General features: G+C 45.1%; 1 protein-coding gene across 2 annotated transcripts in view; it reads right to left on the bottom strand.

Moving 5' to 3' along the window:
• Positions 1-3,863: 3,863 nt before the first annotated feature.
• Positions 3,864-15,414, bottom strand: part of CERS3 (ceramide synthase 3) — a 42,864-nt gene continuing 31,313 nt past the window's right edge. For both annotated transcript variants that reach the window (XM_038147206.1, XM_038147205.1), the window contains exon 11: positions 3,864-7,367. In XM_038147206.1, coding sequence (XP_038003134.1) covers positions 7,236-7,367 — 132 coding nt within the window. In that variant the 3' untranslated portion in view covers positions 3,864-7,235. The remainder of the gene's footprint in view (positions 7,368-15,414) is intronic.

Here is a 15,414-nt window from a genome sequence, read left to right on the forward strand (position 1 = left end):
GTGTAGGAGTGTGCACCTCATGCTTGTGGTGCCTGTCTCCTGAAGTGGAATAGCACCATCAGAATGGCAGTGTTACCTTCATTATTCTGAGAGATTTATCCTCCTTATTTGCATTACAGACATTAAGGATCTCAATGAGAACAGGACTTCACTTACCACCAGCCACAAACCCTATGGCTTGAAAAATATGTCGGTTAAAGAGACAATATGATAAATGACAGGCAGTAAAGCAGTGTCAGAGCAGATTTAACACCCTTTCTGCTCCAGCCCTACCCCAGATACACCAGGTACAGCTCTGGTACCAGGAGAGAAAGCAGGACACTGCTGCACCTACAGGGAAAGGGACAGTGGTGACACCCAGGCAGATGCTAGCCCTTGGGACACCAGCACACGGGGCTGGCACCAAACACGCAATCTCAGTAAAATTTAGTGGTTTCTCACCCCACACCTGTTTCACAGTCAGAGACCCATCAAGTGGAAATACCAGCTGCATGAACTTTGCACCGCGATATTCAACGGAATCTGTTTTCAGGGGCGAAAAGATGGACAGCAACGCTCCCCGGAGCCGTGTCCCGCCGGGAGCCGTGTCCTGCTATTGCCACCTCGTGGGGCCTCGCAGCAATGACCAGGTCACCAACAGGGGGTGGCACGGGAGGGGCCCGGGGCGTTCTCATCGCAGCAGGTGCAGCAGCGCTGGGCTCTCCAAAGGCAGCTGCAGCCAGAACCAGAGGGAAGCCATTCCCCAGCTCACTGAATGCTGTGCGTGCCCTGCAGAACTGTCAGGGTTATAGAACAGTCCTACCCTTAGGCCAGAGGGGACGTTGTGACAGAGTCCTGTTCTCTGCTCATCCTTGCAGGACCCAAATGGGTAAAAAAAGCTGAAAACACACAATCCCTACCTGACCTTGCTGCCCTTGCAATGGGGAAATGTATGAGACAGTCTTTGGTTGCTGAATAATTCCTCCTTTAAATCAGCAAAGGAACTAGGTAGGATTTGCACGGCCTGATAAGATTTAGCCCCTGCTTCCCACAGATTCTTATGAAATCCTAGGACTTCTGTTCTGTCTACAGCCCATGACAACTGAGACACTTACCTATAGGTGCAGTAGGAAGGTCTTTTAGCAGCTTTCTCCTGCTTTGTTGTAGAAAGCAAACACACAAATCTTCCAGGAGCTCTTCTAGGACTCCTGGGGTTCCATTCAGCCAGGAAAAGCACAAAACCAGCTCTGAGGTCCAAGGGAAGGTCAGGCTCCCCCAGCACCTGGAGGTGCAGTGTGGGGTCATTGCCACAGCTGCAGGTCTGCTGGGCTCTACTCGTGGCTGCCCTGGCCCAGCCCCAGCCCCAACCCCAGCCCAGTCCCCTCACTCACATACTGGGAACTTTGTGAAGGAGCTTTTCCCAGATCCTTCTGCCTCGCTCCTGCCCTGGGAACTCTTTGGCTGGGCTCAGTGCAAAGCCGCGGTGCTCGGGGAAAAGGAGTTGTCCTGGCTGCAAAGTTCATCTCTGAGTCCAGGCAACGCTGGCTCCTGTTGCTCAGAATGCTGATCCCCGGGATACACAACTACTGTCTTTTTCCTCCTCCTTCTCTTGGGACTTGTTCCTCCTAAGATTGTTACTGCTCTGCTTTGTGATTATTGGTGATGTCAGCTCTGTGTTTAAGCTGTTGCTGTGTTGTCCCAGCCATTTTTGCTCCCACTTTTCCCACTGCTCCCTTCTCTCCCCTGCCTCAGCAGCCCTCTCCAGCTGCACCCACATGCTGAGGCACTTGTGACAAACACAGCTCCTATTTCACCTCTTCCGGGTAAATTTGGCCTTGGATTGTGGGCATTAGCATCAGCAGCCCAGGCATTGCTCAGATCCTGAGCAGGCAGGGGACAGGAAGCAGAGTGCTCGCTGGAAGTGAGGATTCTGCCTTGAAAAGGGGAGGACTGCTTTATCAGGAATCTCTTTGAAAGGATACATACCCAGCTTGGGAAGAGGCAGAGCTGTGCTCAGGTGAGTGTCCTGCAAACAGAAATACTAATTTTCCAGGGATGATTTTGCCCTGGGCTATAGGAAGAGGAAACCCTGGGGCTGTGCCTGATGGCTAGACAATGCAGTGCCATGCTGTCCTTGTTGTTGCTGGTCACATGAGATCTGGGTTTAATTCTCACCAGTATCATGGGAAAAACTCCTGTGAATTTCAGTGGAAATTTAATCACTTATTTCCCTGCTCAACTTAACTTCTTTTAGACCAGCTTCTTTTGTGGTAGGAAAAATATGGACTTTTCACCACCTGAAACAACTGCCTGGGACCTGTTGCTTCCCACCCAGCTCAAAACAGAGCTCCATGGCTACAAGGCCATGCTTCTTGCACTTCAAAGTCACTGTGGAGAGGGTTTATACTTGTTATTTCACTTAATGATTCTGACTTTGAAATGATTATGGGGTCTCCTCTGAATGCTTTATGGGGTAACAAAACTCAGAAGAATAGGGCTCACTCCAGCTGAGTAAATAGAAGCTATTTTCATAAATCTTGAGACTATTGGAACATCAACAACATTATCCTGTGTGGGTTGTTATGACTTTGTGTTTGCAGATCCGTGTGTTAAGCTCAGGCTTGTGCTTTCAGTCTTGTCTTCTATTACAGTAGAAACTTCAGGTAGCCCCAGAGAGGGTTCTCCAGTCCAATAAGCTCTCAGAGCCTCACTTGAAGCTCTCTGTAGTCAGCCTGGGTGGAGATCACACTGCTTTGATCACCTCCTTTTCCTTGGAGGGAGCCCATCAAACTGCCAGGGAACCAGGAACAATCAGTTCCAGTGATTTTGAGTGAAATCAGCTCCCAGGTACAGTCATGGCTCATGTGCTGCTCCACACCAAAGGCTCCCAGCTCCGGGGCAGCCCTGGACCTGCTCTGGAGCTCTCACACCTGGGCTGCATCCGTGGGCTCAGCATGGACTGCCATTCCTGGTGATTGCTGCTCTTCAAACCCACAGCTGGGGGAAGTGCCTGTAGAGATGGTGTTTTTCTTCCAAATTCAGCAACTTTTTTTTTTATTCTTCACAGTTTGCAAGCTGTTTGTAGCCAAAACTCACACAGCCCTGCTTGGTTTGTTTTCCATCTACTTTATTCTTACTCATAAGCTTAAAAAAAAAAAATCAGCTAATAAAACCAAAGTGTTCTGCTAGAGTTCACGATTTGGGCTGACACACCTTCCCTTCTGTTTGATTGCCCATGGGAGGAGATGGTAAGTCAGAACCTTTGCAATCTTCCCCACCAGGGAGGCAGAAATGGAAAGAAGAAATATGGAGCAGTTTTTCAGTTGAGACAAATGAGCACAACTCACTTGTTTTCTGTGGAGCTTTCCTGCTTTTGCCAGCTGAAGATCCATGGCTGAGCTGTCTCACAGGTGCTTGTGATGAGCCACTGATAATCCCACAACAACCTGCTGGGCAGTAGCACCTCAGTCCTAACACACAGAACTTCCCAGGCAACCCTAATGTGCGCCTCAAAACCCAGCTGGGTAGAGATACAAGCAGGTGTAACACTCCTGGTGTACTCAGGGGTACTCACAAATACTTCAATCAAAGCATGAACCTTGAATAATACAAAGGATGGGTGATGCCCCCATTAATTTTGCTTCCTCTCCACTTGTTCATTGTTCAGAAAAACACAAGTTCATTTACAGACATTGCTGTTAGGTCTTGTGAAGATTGTGGGTCATCCAGCTTTTTCCAGGTAACAGAAAAACTTGGAAGAGTAAGGAATTATTTCCTAAACTAATGATGGTCCCATTGAAAAGCTTGGAGGGAATGGAAAGCAGAGAGGAGGACACTGCAAGGCAGAGAAAACAAGGCAATCATTACCTAGACACTTATTTTTAAAAAATATTTATTTGTAGTGTGTATTTCAACTTACCAAAGTCAGTGGCGTTAAGACCAAAAAAAGGTAATTATACCAAATAACATGAATAGCCAAAATGAGTTCTGTGGAGTAAGGAAGATCTGTAAACCCAATCCAGAGCAGGCTGGTAAATCTAATTATGACACAAGTATGGAGGAAGCAGAGTACACACAGACAGGAATACCTGAACTAAACCCAGAGAAATTAAATGGAACAGAAGAGTTTCCCCTGCATGTTATGGACTAAGATTTGATTTGCAGTCTAGAGCTCTATCAGAAATATGTGGCACAGTCAAAGTGACACAGCAAAGCCACGTGCACAGTGTCAACTCATTGAACCAGGACACACTTTGTGAAATGGTAAAAAGAAAATGTTAGAGTCTATCTGTGCTCCCACACACACCTCTAATTGTTCTGCACCTGGACTTTGAGATTCTTTGTACAACAAGATTATAAAAATGCTGAATCTTCATTGCATTGCATTGAATAGACTGAAAATCTTGAAGCACCATGACAAACTTCTTTAGCAGAAATTGTGCCCCCATGACCTCAGCTTCTTGTTTCTGAGTTTCCATCAGTAAAAAGGGGGAAATTAAATGCACATAACTGCAGGAATGACCAATCTGATGTTAACAGAGGACACTGACAGCTCATTCTCACCTCCTTCTGTGCTGTGGGTATTTATTACTAGGACCTAGTAGTTTACATTCAGAATTTTTAGGTCTAATCCCCTTGGTTACCCATGACAATAACCCCAGAAAAGGGCCCTCCATGGCCTGCCTGCCTTCCACCCCCTCCCCCTATAATGTTACTTAGTTGCTTACTCTGCCCAGACTTCACCTTCAGGATGCTACTTTCTTTCATATTCTTCTGTACTCACCCAAATTTTGCCTCAAAGTTTTATATCTGAGTGTATTTATATACCTTTTGTTCTTCCCCTAAGATCTCAGTTTCACATCAACTTAGAACATTTCTTGCAATTAGGTTGGATAACTGCAGTCCAAAATTTCTCCTAGGCAAGACTCCAATAGAGTTAATTGGCTTCAGTGGGAGACTTGTCCTGAGTAGCAAAGGCAAAGTTTTGGCCTCAAGGAGACTATAAATTCCAGTTTAAAAATCAGTAGTTGTTCAGAGGCTCATTCCTGTGACAACATCATCCTTTGTGTTTCCTCTCCTAAATTCCTTTCCTAGTCATAGGAGGAAAGCTTTTGGCACCAAAATCAAATGATAATACCCTGGCCACCTCCCAAAACCCCGTTACATCTCAAAGAAAGCACCGTTGTCTCTCCCAAGGAAGTGTAAATCCTCCAAGACGCCGGATTTCCACGTTTTGTTAGGAAAGTGTTTTTCATGCAGGCAATAAACGGGCCCCGACAACAACTGTGCCCCTGCCAAACTCTCCAGTTGCTTTACATGTTGCCATCAGTGCTTACACTCCCCATACTGCCTCCCTGCAGTATTCGAGGTGTTCTCATCCATGCAGGAAGGGCACTGGTGGCCAAAGGCTGCTCACAGGGTTCTGCCCACTCAGCCCAAGTGGCACCACTGAACTACAAGCACCAGGACAGGGGTCCTTTTCCACCACCACACATCTCCCTTCCTTCTCAGAAGCTGTTGGCCACCCTCCTTCCTCAGTGTAATTCCCTTTGTGGTAAAACATGCACATTTGGGTCCAAAATGGTCAAAATACAAGTGAAAATGTGGACACTGTAAAAAAAGCCTCTGTACCAAAGCCCTCCGACAGCGTCTTGTAACTGCATGAAACTGACTTCTTTCTCCATATCTGAGATCCCAAGCATTTCCCATTCTTTCAATGCTTCAGTCACTGAATTACATCCCACTTGCCAAGGAAACCTTGGGAAAACAAGTCAGTCCTGTAACGCTTCCCGTAGGTCACCAATTCCTGCTGGAGGGGAACGGAGCCGTTCTGACCCGAACACTCTGACTGAGGCTGCTCTAGGAGTGGTCCCCTGGCCTCCATCAAACTACTGGATTTAGCTCCCCAGATGATCTCAGCTACTGTAGAAGCAATGCAGAGCCTCTCGCCTCCCAGACTTATGACACAAATCCTTTATGACCCTGTGAGCTAATGCAGAGGGAAATGGGACTGGCACCACCCTGTTTACAAGGCCTGGGCTCTCCATGGAGAGCCCTGGGACTGAAAATGCTGCTGCAGCCCCACTTGTGTTAGCACAGAAGTGCAAATTTAGGATAGAGGCACTTTGGGTAAGAGGAGCTGTTACCCACTGGTTACAGCATAAACAACAGCCTGTGGCTGAAGTCACATACATCCAAGTTTGGCTCTAGCTGATGTGATTCCCCATTTTATAAAAGAGCAGAGATGGAAATACAGATCCTGGTATCAAGAACCCACAGCAGTGTCAGTGTGATATCCTGTGCCAGTCCTGTGCTCCCCAGCGCCCAGGTACCTGCAATGAACACTCCAGAACCACAAATCACAACTTGGTGGTCTTGCTCCAGAGAAGGCAGCATCCAAAGCTGTGAGACAAGGTCACGAGAAGGGAATGGATGAGAGTTGGTTTTAACTTTCTGGTCTGAAGATGAGTGAGGAGCAGAGTTTTTCCCAATTTCCATTTCCCCTCTTCATCCCCTCTGCACCTTCTGTTCTAACACTGGGCCAAAATGACTGAAAGGCATTTGAGAAGCCTGGAGCTCAATGGAGAATTGGGGCTGACTTTTGGTGTTTTAACAGTGACTTCCTTGACACAATATTTCAGCTATCTATCACTTCAGAGAAAGACTATATTTCTACACTGAAGCCAACCCTTCAGAAACAAGTAATTTGAATTCCTCCATGTTCACTTCCTCTGGCCTCCAGGAAATGAAATATAAGTCAGAAAAATTCCCATTTTGATGAGGGTTTAAACGGAAAAGTAAAGATAAAATGCCAGTCACTGTACAGCACTATCAAATTTTTCCCACATTGAGTAATTCTGGTTCCTAATGGAGTTCACACTACCTACCTACCACAAAACATCTGTGCTTTAAATTGTTTGATGAAATATATCTTATATCAGATTGAAAAACAACATTAGAATCAACGGGACACTAAATTACTTGACTGTCTTGAGCTTTGCCCTTGTGGAGCACTGTCAGTCAGCGTGTCCAAACATCTTTCCACACACTCCACAACGATTCTGAAAGTGGGTCATTAACACATTTTGTCATGTTATGCAATTTCTCCCTCCCCTCTAAACTGGGCTGTTTTCCAGGTCCAGTAGCCAACAATAAATCAATCACAGTCTCTCACAAGCCTTTTGACTTAAATCCTGTCCTGTAGGTTGGGCTGAAACCAGAGCAGGAATCACTGCAGGAGGTGAGGCAGGACAGGGCTAGTGGTGACTGCTGCTTAGGAGGTGTTTGCTTGACCCACTGCTGTTCTTGGTGCCACTCTTTGTGGACTCCTCTTCAGTGTCTGTAAGAGAATCTTCCTCCTCTTCATCACTCCGATCATCTTTCAAGTCCTAGGGAGAAGAAAGCCCTGTGAACATATTTTACTGCCCCCCAGAAACACACCCTGCCTCCAAATGGAGGCTGACATCCAAGGAGAGATCAATTAACAGCACTTTAATTTTGCAGAACCAAATGCTCTTTAGACAAAACCGCTTCCATGACCTCAGCCCAGCCACTTGACCTCTTCTTGTTCATTTCTGCTTTTCCCTGTAAAGCGTGACTATTAATCCCTGGGTGCTGTGGGATTAATTAACAGCTGTGAAGTGCAGCAAAGATGAAAAGAATATTGTTTAAAACCTAAATATGATGAATACACTCACCAAAACACAGGAGCTGAGAGGCTGCCTGCTTCTGACAGGTGTAAACTAAACAGTGATGAGTTGTGGCAGCAGCTCCTGGCACCAGCTTTGCTCAAAGACACTTGCTGACCCTAAAATACTCTTTCCTGCTCAGTGGTATACACAGCACATCAACACTGGCACAGGGGAGGCTGTGTCTGTACAGCTGTTGTGCATCTTGGGTTTATCACCCTGCTAAGGGAACTGCCCAGGAGCAGGGATGGAAGAGGTCAGTGAGGCAGTCTGCCCTCAGGAAAATCCCTCCCCAGCTCCATGGGGACAGCTCCAGCATTTGGCAATCATGCTTCATCCCAGACAGTCAAAAATGGAAACAGTGAATGTTTCCACCACAGAGAGAAAAGTCATCACATCTACCCCATGTTTCAGGGAGAGGTGAGACCACGCTGTGCTGTTTGTCATGGCGCATAAAACACACCATTAGTTTCCTATTTCTCAGCTCCTGCCATGACCCAAGGCCCTACAATGTGTTCAGAAGTTTGTTTCAAACAATCGAGGCTTCAGCATTAAACCCAGACACCCCTATTTTCCCTTCAGTGCAACAAGCTCACAAGAGCAGCACCTGCCTGGAAGACTTTCCACACCAGTGGGTGACCTGCTCCACGGACTCAGGGCTGGATGCTCTAGTGAGAGATGTTGCCATCCAGATAGCACTTCCCTCTTCCTGATTCCTGAGAAAAGGCACCACTTTTTGTGTCTTTTTGTACTGCAGGATGCTGGAGCTTCTCCTCATGACAGAGCTCTGCCTCCTGAGCCTGTGCTGGAGCTGGCAGGAATTCAGCACAGACAATCCCCTGCCTGCACAGCCACACGGGGACCACTCCATCATGGATAAATCTGCTCTCATGTCATCCATCTGCACCTCAGCTACACAGGCAGAGGCTGCTCGTTCTCCCTGTAATGTGCCAAGGTCACAGCAGTGACACAGAGAGGAGAAACCAGGGGTGTTCCTGCCCCTCCTGGATCTGCTCTTGGAATGAACTAACAATTCCACTTCCTTAGCGTGCTGCTCTGAGCTCTTTCTTAAGCACCAAATTCATACAGAGAAAATAAATAACAGCCCAGTAATAACTCATCCAATTGCAATCTCATATCCCTCCATATATTACACTCCTAGTAAAAAGTATAGAGCTAGAAAGCAAATTAAAGCCTGAGCTCTGGCTCATCACAAACTATAAACTTCCTGGAGATTTTCTTTTGCTTTTTCCCTAACAACTTACAAAGGGTATCAAAACAAACAAATCTTACTGTAAATACTGTAAAATAAACTTGGCATGCCATCAGTTAGAGAAAAGGCAAGACAGCCTTTCCCACACAATTTATGAGGTTCTGGCTCTTTCAGATCACCTCACTCCCTCCTGGTATTTTTGCCATTTGTATCTGCAGTAAAAGACATGCTGAGGGGGTGGGGGGAAGATTGTTGCTTTTCTGCCACCAGAAATGTTTCAGAAAGAAAAGCAAACTAATCCTAAGCAGTGTCTGATGCCAAATCCACTGCACTCCCTGGAAGGGCTCTCATCTCCCCGAGGCTGCACTGTGGGCAGTGACAGGGAGCAGCACTTTGGGACTCCCTGGGAATCATGTCAGGGAAGTTTGTGGTATTTCATTTGGAGACCCTCCTTGTGCAGCACACAAGTTGCTGGTGTTCAGGCATGTGCTTAAGAACAGCTGGCAAACTCTGCTTTGAATGATGGCCAGTTTGTGATATTGATTCCTGTTTCCTATAGGAATGAGCTGGCATTTCCAGCATGGAACTGGAAACTCAGATAGAGTTGGCTTCCCAGTTTTAATGCTGTCAAGCTGGATGCTCTGATTAAAGGCACTGTATGTAGTAATTAAAAAACATGTCATGTTTTTTTCCAGCCCACTCTGAATCCCTGCCTTTGAGAGAACATCTTACAGATTTCAAAGCAGCAGAAATAAATTTCTTCATATTCTGAAGTAATCACTGCAAATTTTCTTAATTCTGGGAGTGTTACTTCTGAAATAGTGATATTAATCAAGAAAAAATGCTGCTAAATTAAATCTAATTTTTATTACATCTTGTAATAATAAACTTGCTTCCTGACCAAGTGCCTCTACAAATTCCTGCTTTAGGAGAGTCTGGCCATTTTTGTCTGGCTTGTTTAAGTGACAGAACTTGAAATAGCAATAGCTTCATCTTTTACTGGAAATCCAAACAAACCTGTCTTTGCAAACTGTTTAACAGACCATTATAAATATATTAGGATATCCTAAGTGAAGTTTGTGCCTCTTAACTTTGACCTTCTAATAATAACAAAAGTTGTAACATTTCTAGGATTTTCCCCTCTTCAATACCAAGATGTTTTCTCTGAGCCCCTCACATCATATATTATACTCATGTTTTCCAACTCAATGGCTCGGCTCTGACTGTCCCTGAGCAGCAGCAGATGAATATACTATCAGGAACACAAGAGCTGGCAAACTGTAAATGCCACAGCTGAGGCCATCATTAATACTCAGTGCTTTAGTTTAATGGCATCAACTGCATTTCTTATACCTCAGCTGGTTTTGGGTAACAGGCAAAATGGATGTGTACGTTTTCTGTTCTGGATGACTAACCAATTTAATCTTTCTAAATGGATGAATGGTTTCAAGGTTTATGAGAAGCAACACTAATGCTATAAAGTCTGCAAGAGAGCCATTTGTAGTGAAGCCAAAGCTACAAACTTTTATAATCTTTTTTTCCTTTTGTTTAACCCTTCCACCTGCTGCTCAGTCTGCTTCTTTTAGTTAAATGAACCTTATTTGTTAAGGTAGTTTTGGCTTCTTGCATTTCACTGCTGTTAGAACATCTATCATTGAAGCCATCAGCGCTAGATGAACAGTAAAGGACCCTCTGAGCAACTTCATGGGGAAAAAGAGTTCTTGAAGTTAAGAGATGAACAATCTTCTGTTGTAAGCAGAAAAATACTGCTCAGATCTCCATCTAAACTAGCAGCAAATTCACTCCTAATTGTACAAGCTTGTCTCTCAATAAAGCACTCAGAGATCTCTTCCCTCCTGAGAAGCCCTTGGCCCTGCACTACAGCTGAGAGCAGCAGGACAGGGCTGCGCTGACAACTGATGGAAGTGTTGCTTTCCTGTCCCCTGGGCTGGTGACACCACAGGAATCTCATTGCTGGAGTGGCGCTGGGCAGACACCACCCTTCCCTCCTGCTCCCCTTCACTGGGAACGTGGCACCTTTGTCCAGGGCACGCTGAGGTCACCCTGCAGCCAGGGCTCCGTATCTGCCACAGCAGAGCAGTTCAAGTGGAAAGTGCAAGAGCAGAGGGAAGGACAGTGCCAGGCAGTATTAAAAGGCAAAAATAAATTGTAGCAACGTGGATTGATCCTACAAACAGAGAGGAAACCTTAGCAATGTGCCTCTGCTTTCTCAGAAGGGGAAGAGCCCTTCAGCAAATGTCAGTTCCCTGTGAGCCAGGGGAGGCCTGGCACAGGGTGCCCAGAGCAGCTGTGGATGGATCTCTGGAAGTGTCCAAAGCCAGACTGGACAAGGTTGGAGCAGCCTGGGATAGTGGAAGGTGTCCCTGCCCATGGCAGAGGTGGGATGGGATGGGCTTTAAGGTCCTTTCTGACCCAGATCATTCCATGATTCCGACTGTGTCCATGTGAGTGGTGGGAGATGGTCCAGGCCTAACTCACCTGGTGGGATCAACACTGACCCCAGGCTTCTCAGCAGCATAAGAAGATTTCAATTTGGCCCTGACTGGACAAGACTGGCAGCGATTAATTTTTTGGGCTAAGCATAGTTTACACCCACACAGTTAACTGGATTTCTCCTACCAAGTACTGAGGAGTCAAAACAATTCAGAGCTGATTCCAGAATTTTGTTCTCTGAACTGGTGAAATTTAGATTTTTTTGACTCTCAAGTACTTATTCTTAACATTTAGTTGAAATTTTCTGACTCTTAAATGTATCTTCTATTAAAATCAGAACCTTTTACCTTAATTCTACCTTAAAAATATTTTCATTTAAACATCCTCAAACACATTGACTAGATCTTGATTCTTCAATGTAAGGACAGTAAATTCCACAGCACCTGCACATATGGAAACAGCTTGAAGTACAAAGATGAAAGCTATTAGTCAGGTCAGCAATCACTGCCTCAAATAGAAGAGATAATAAACAAGAGAGATTATAAAAAGTCAGTCCAAATAGATAGAAGGGGGTACTTTTCTAACAAATAATACTATAAAGTTGATGAATCTCTGAGTTCAACATGTTGAATTCAACATCAATAATTCAACTCAGCTGACATATGACTTAATAAGTCTTTACTTTCCTATTGAGACTAAGCAATATACATTTGGACTCAAGCAAACTCTTATGTATTTCCAGCCTGGAAGATTTTATTGAAAAATATATTTCCCTTTTCAGCTCATACACACTAGGCAACATAAATAATGTTTATCTTCCATGGAAGATGCACAGTTGGACTCTGCTTTCTGCAGTTTTAAAACGAAGATGCAGACTTTCTAAGTTAATTGTATTGGACATCTTGTGGCAAACAGTCCTCTTTAATCTATCTCTTCTATGTAATACCCATTCCCCAAGCTTTCCACTGACAGTTTTCAGAGAGAACTCAAAGAAGACTTGTAAAATAAAAATCAAAAATTCCACTAATTTCACAATTATTGAAAAGAATTGCTTTATAAAACTAGATGTTGCTACTTGAACACGTCCCCGATTTTGACTGACGGGATAAATTTAACCCCACGGAAACCTCACTGGTGGTGTCACTCAGCACAGCACACCTGGAACTGGGGCTGAGTGCCCTGAGTGCTCTGAAGAACCAAGCCATTGTTTGCAGCTAATCAGGCTCTGTGGCTGGTCAGAGTCTGCTGGCTGAGTTATTGAAATGCACTGACTGAACCTCGCTCCGCAGCCTGCGGGGCTTTACGATAATGTCAAAAGCCCAGGAGGTACTGAGTGAGTCATAATGTCCCACTGCTTTTTGAATTATTCCAATTTTAAATCCACAGCTGGCAAAGAAACAAAGAACAATATAATAGGCATTTGATGCTGTTCTCTATAGTGAACTTCTTTTTACCCTGGGACAGAACTTGCTTTAAGCCAAGGAGTTCAGTGGTATGAACTTTTATCAGAACATGCACTTTTACTCCTTAGAAATGCTGTTTTGGCTACAAAACAGCTGATCAGACACTCGTGCTGTTCTCAGTGAGGTATGATACTGCACTCAATTAATGTTTTGAAACAACACAGCTGCTAAAGAGTATCCCTGCAGAAGCCTTGCAGGACCCTGGACTGAGACCACAACACACAGGTATGTGACAGGACTTCTGTCCAGCAGGGACATTTCTCTACATCCTCAGAGACCATCTCATTGCTGTTGTGATGCATCTAAACTTCATATCCATACTTAAACATCAACCTCATTTCCAGTCACACACCTAGCATGTAATTGTTTTTTCCTATATTCATATTGCAATACCTAAAATCCACCCAGTCCTTGGGAGCACCCTGACATCAAGGCTGGCTGTGGAATACTTTCAGTGGCACCCAGTGAACAAAGTTTATGCAGTTTGCTCCCTGAGCCAAATATATAGAGATGGGGACACCACCCTTCCTCCCCTGGTTACAGAGGGACCCTGGAAATTGTGGTAGGCACAACCTAAGTTACACAAGACAAATCCCAGCCTGGAGCTGCTGCACACCCATGCCTGCCTGCTCAGACTCCCATGTGCTTCCTGCTGAGGGGAACCTGCAGTGTCCTGTGCCTGATCAAAACTCACTGCAGTTGTGTTACAGAAGACAAACTGCTCCTTTAAGGGATTTCCTCCCTTCTTGCCATGTAATTATGATTATGGAGCACTCCTAGGTCCTCCTAGGGAAACATTTTCTTTAAATACAAGACAGAACAACTTTCTCAATTGATACTATCCCATCATTAACTAGCTTTATTTCAATCTTTTTTAAAATCGATTCACCAGATTGCAGTTCAGTAACTCCCTCTGAAAATATAAGAATTATTCACCTCATAACACAGTCACAATTCAAATCTCTGCAGAATATATTAAAAATAGTAAATGAAGGCATCAAAAGTTCTGTAAAGGCTTAGGGTTTGCTCTGTGAATTGATTTTTGGCAATCGAAAAAATAAATACATATGCACACTATTACACATATATAATTTTTATATAGGTGTATATATAAAACTAGCAAGAAATGGAACATTTCATAAAGATCCTGCTAGAAAATTAAAAGATACAAGCAGTTAAAATGAGAAGCCAGAAAATCTGTCAGCAAATGCCCTTCTGTGAACAGCAAGGTAAAGCAATTAATTTTAGAGCAAAAACTTTACCAACATTTGTCTTTCCTCTGAATTAGGAACTTGCACATCAAAAGAACCATTTGGATGGGGGATTTACTACAAGTGGAGTTGCCTTGTGCCAGGGAACACGCAGAGAGGGGTGGGGGTGCTTGTTTGGCCAGATCCATTGCTGGTGAAAACCGACACAGCCCCATTGAGCCGTGCTCACTCCTACCAGCTGAGAGCCTGGCCCTGCACCAACCCCCGGGAATGGCCAGGCCAGGAAGCCTCGGGATTGCAGGGAGGCTTGGGTTGCTATTCTTAGAGGCACTGGTCATCTGCAGCTCCTACTGAAGTGAAACTCAGCAGCTTTAGAAAGAGCAGGTTTTTATTGCAGCACATCAGAGACAGGCAAAGGGAGCATCCACACCCCCAATTTGTTGGACTCTGGCCTGGGAACTGAGGCTGCTCCTGCACAGTCCTGTGTGTGCACAGCGGGGCTGTGGAAGGGTACTTTGCCCCAGTGCTCCCACCCCAGCATACCTGCACCACCCATCCATGACAATCAAAAGCTCACAATTTATCTTCTGCAGTTTCTCATTAGTTAGTTCTTTCACAATGGTCACAACAGCCTTTAACCCAGGTTTTAGAAGCTTTACCTGATTTTTATCTAATATTCAAGTGAAAAATGTTGTGGAATTATGGGCATTCTAAGCAGAGTTTATAAAAAATAATTTTAAAAAATCTAGCTAAGAACATTGCTGCTGTATTGAAACCTGAGAAGTGTATTTCAGTGTGTGGTGTAACATCCAATCCACAAAGCATATAGAACACACCTCCCTGGAAGTCACTGCTCAGCTGCTGCCCCCGTTCAGAATCTGGAGTAAATGTAAAGATTTCTGTTGAAATCTGCCTTTTAACTCCCAGTGCCAGGAAGACTAGTTGAGGCCCCAGAGATCCAAGAGTGATCTTGGATTGGCACAGTGGAGAAGAACTGGTGGCTTTTCCTCCTTCATAGGCTCTGTTGGGCTGCACTCTGGCAATATCCATGTCTGGGGGCAGCCTTGACTCCAGGGCTCCTCAGCTCCTCTGCTCTTGGCCTACCACTGTAAATACCAGCCAGCAAACCTCAAACTCCTCTATGCTCCCTCTGCCTGCCTCCCACCCTCCTCCCTTGGATTAATCTGGCAGCATCAAGTGAGATATGCAGCCAGGCTTTGGGTTTAACTGGATTGCTGGAGCAGAGTGGGAAATATGCAGATGAAAGAAAGTCATAACAGGAAGTAATTCCCCTTTACTAGGGTACGAGCCTCCACGCTGCTGACCTGGCTGGCTAACTCCCATCTCCAGGCTATTAAACAGCTCATGTCCCCAGGGCAATCATTTTAACCAACTGGGAAGGCTCC

Source organism: Motacilla alba, chromosome 10, assembly GCF_015832195.1.
Source record: "Motacilla alba alba isolate MOTALB_02 chromosome 10, Motacilla_alba_V1.0_pri, whole genome shotgun sequence".
Lineage (NCBI taxonomy): Eukaryota > Metazoa > Chordata > Aves > Passeriformes > Motacillidae > Motacilla > Motacilla alba.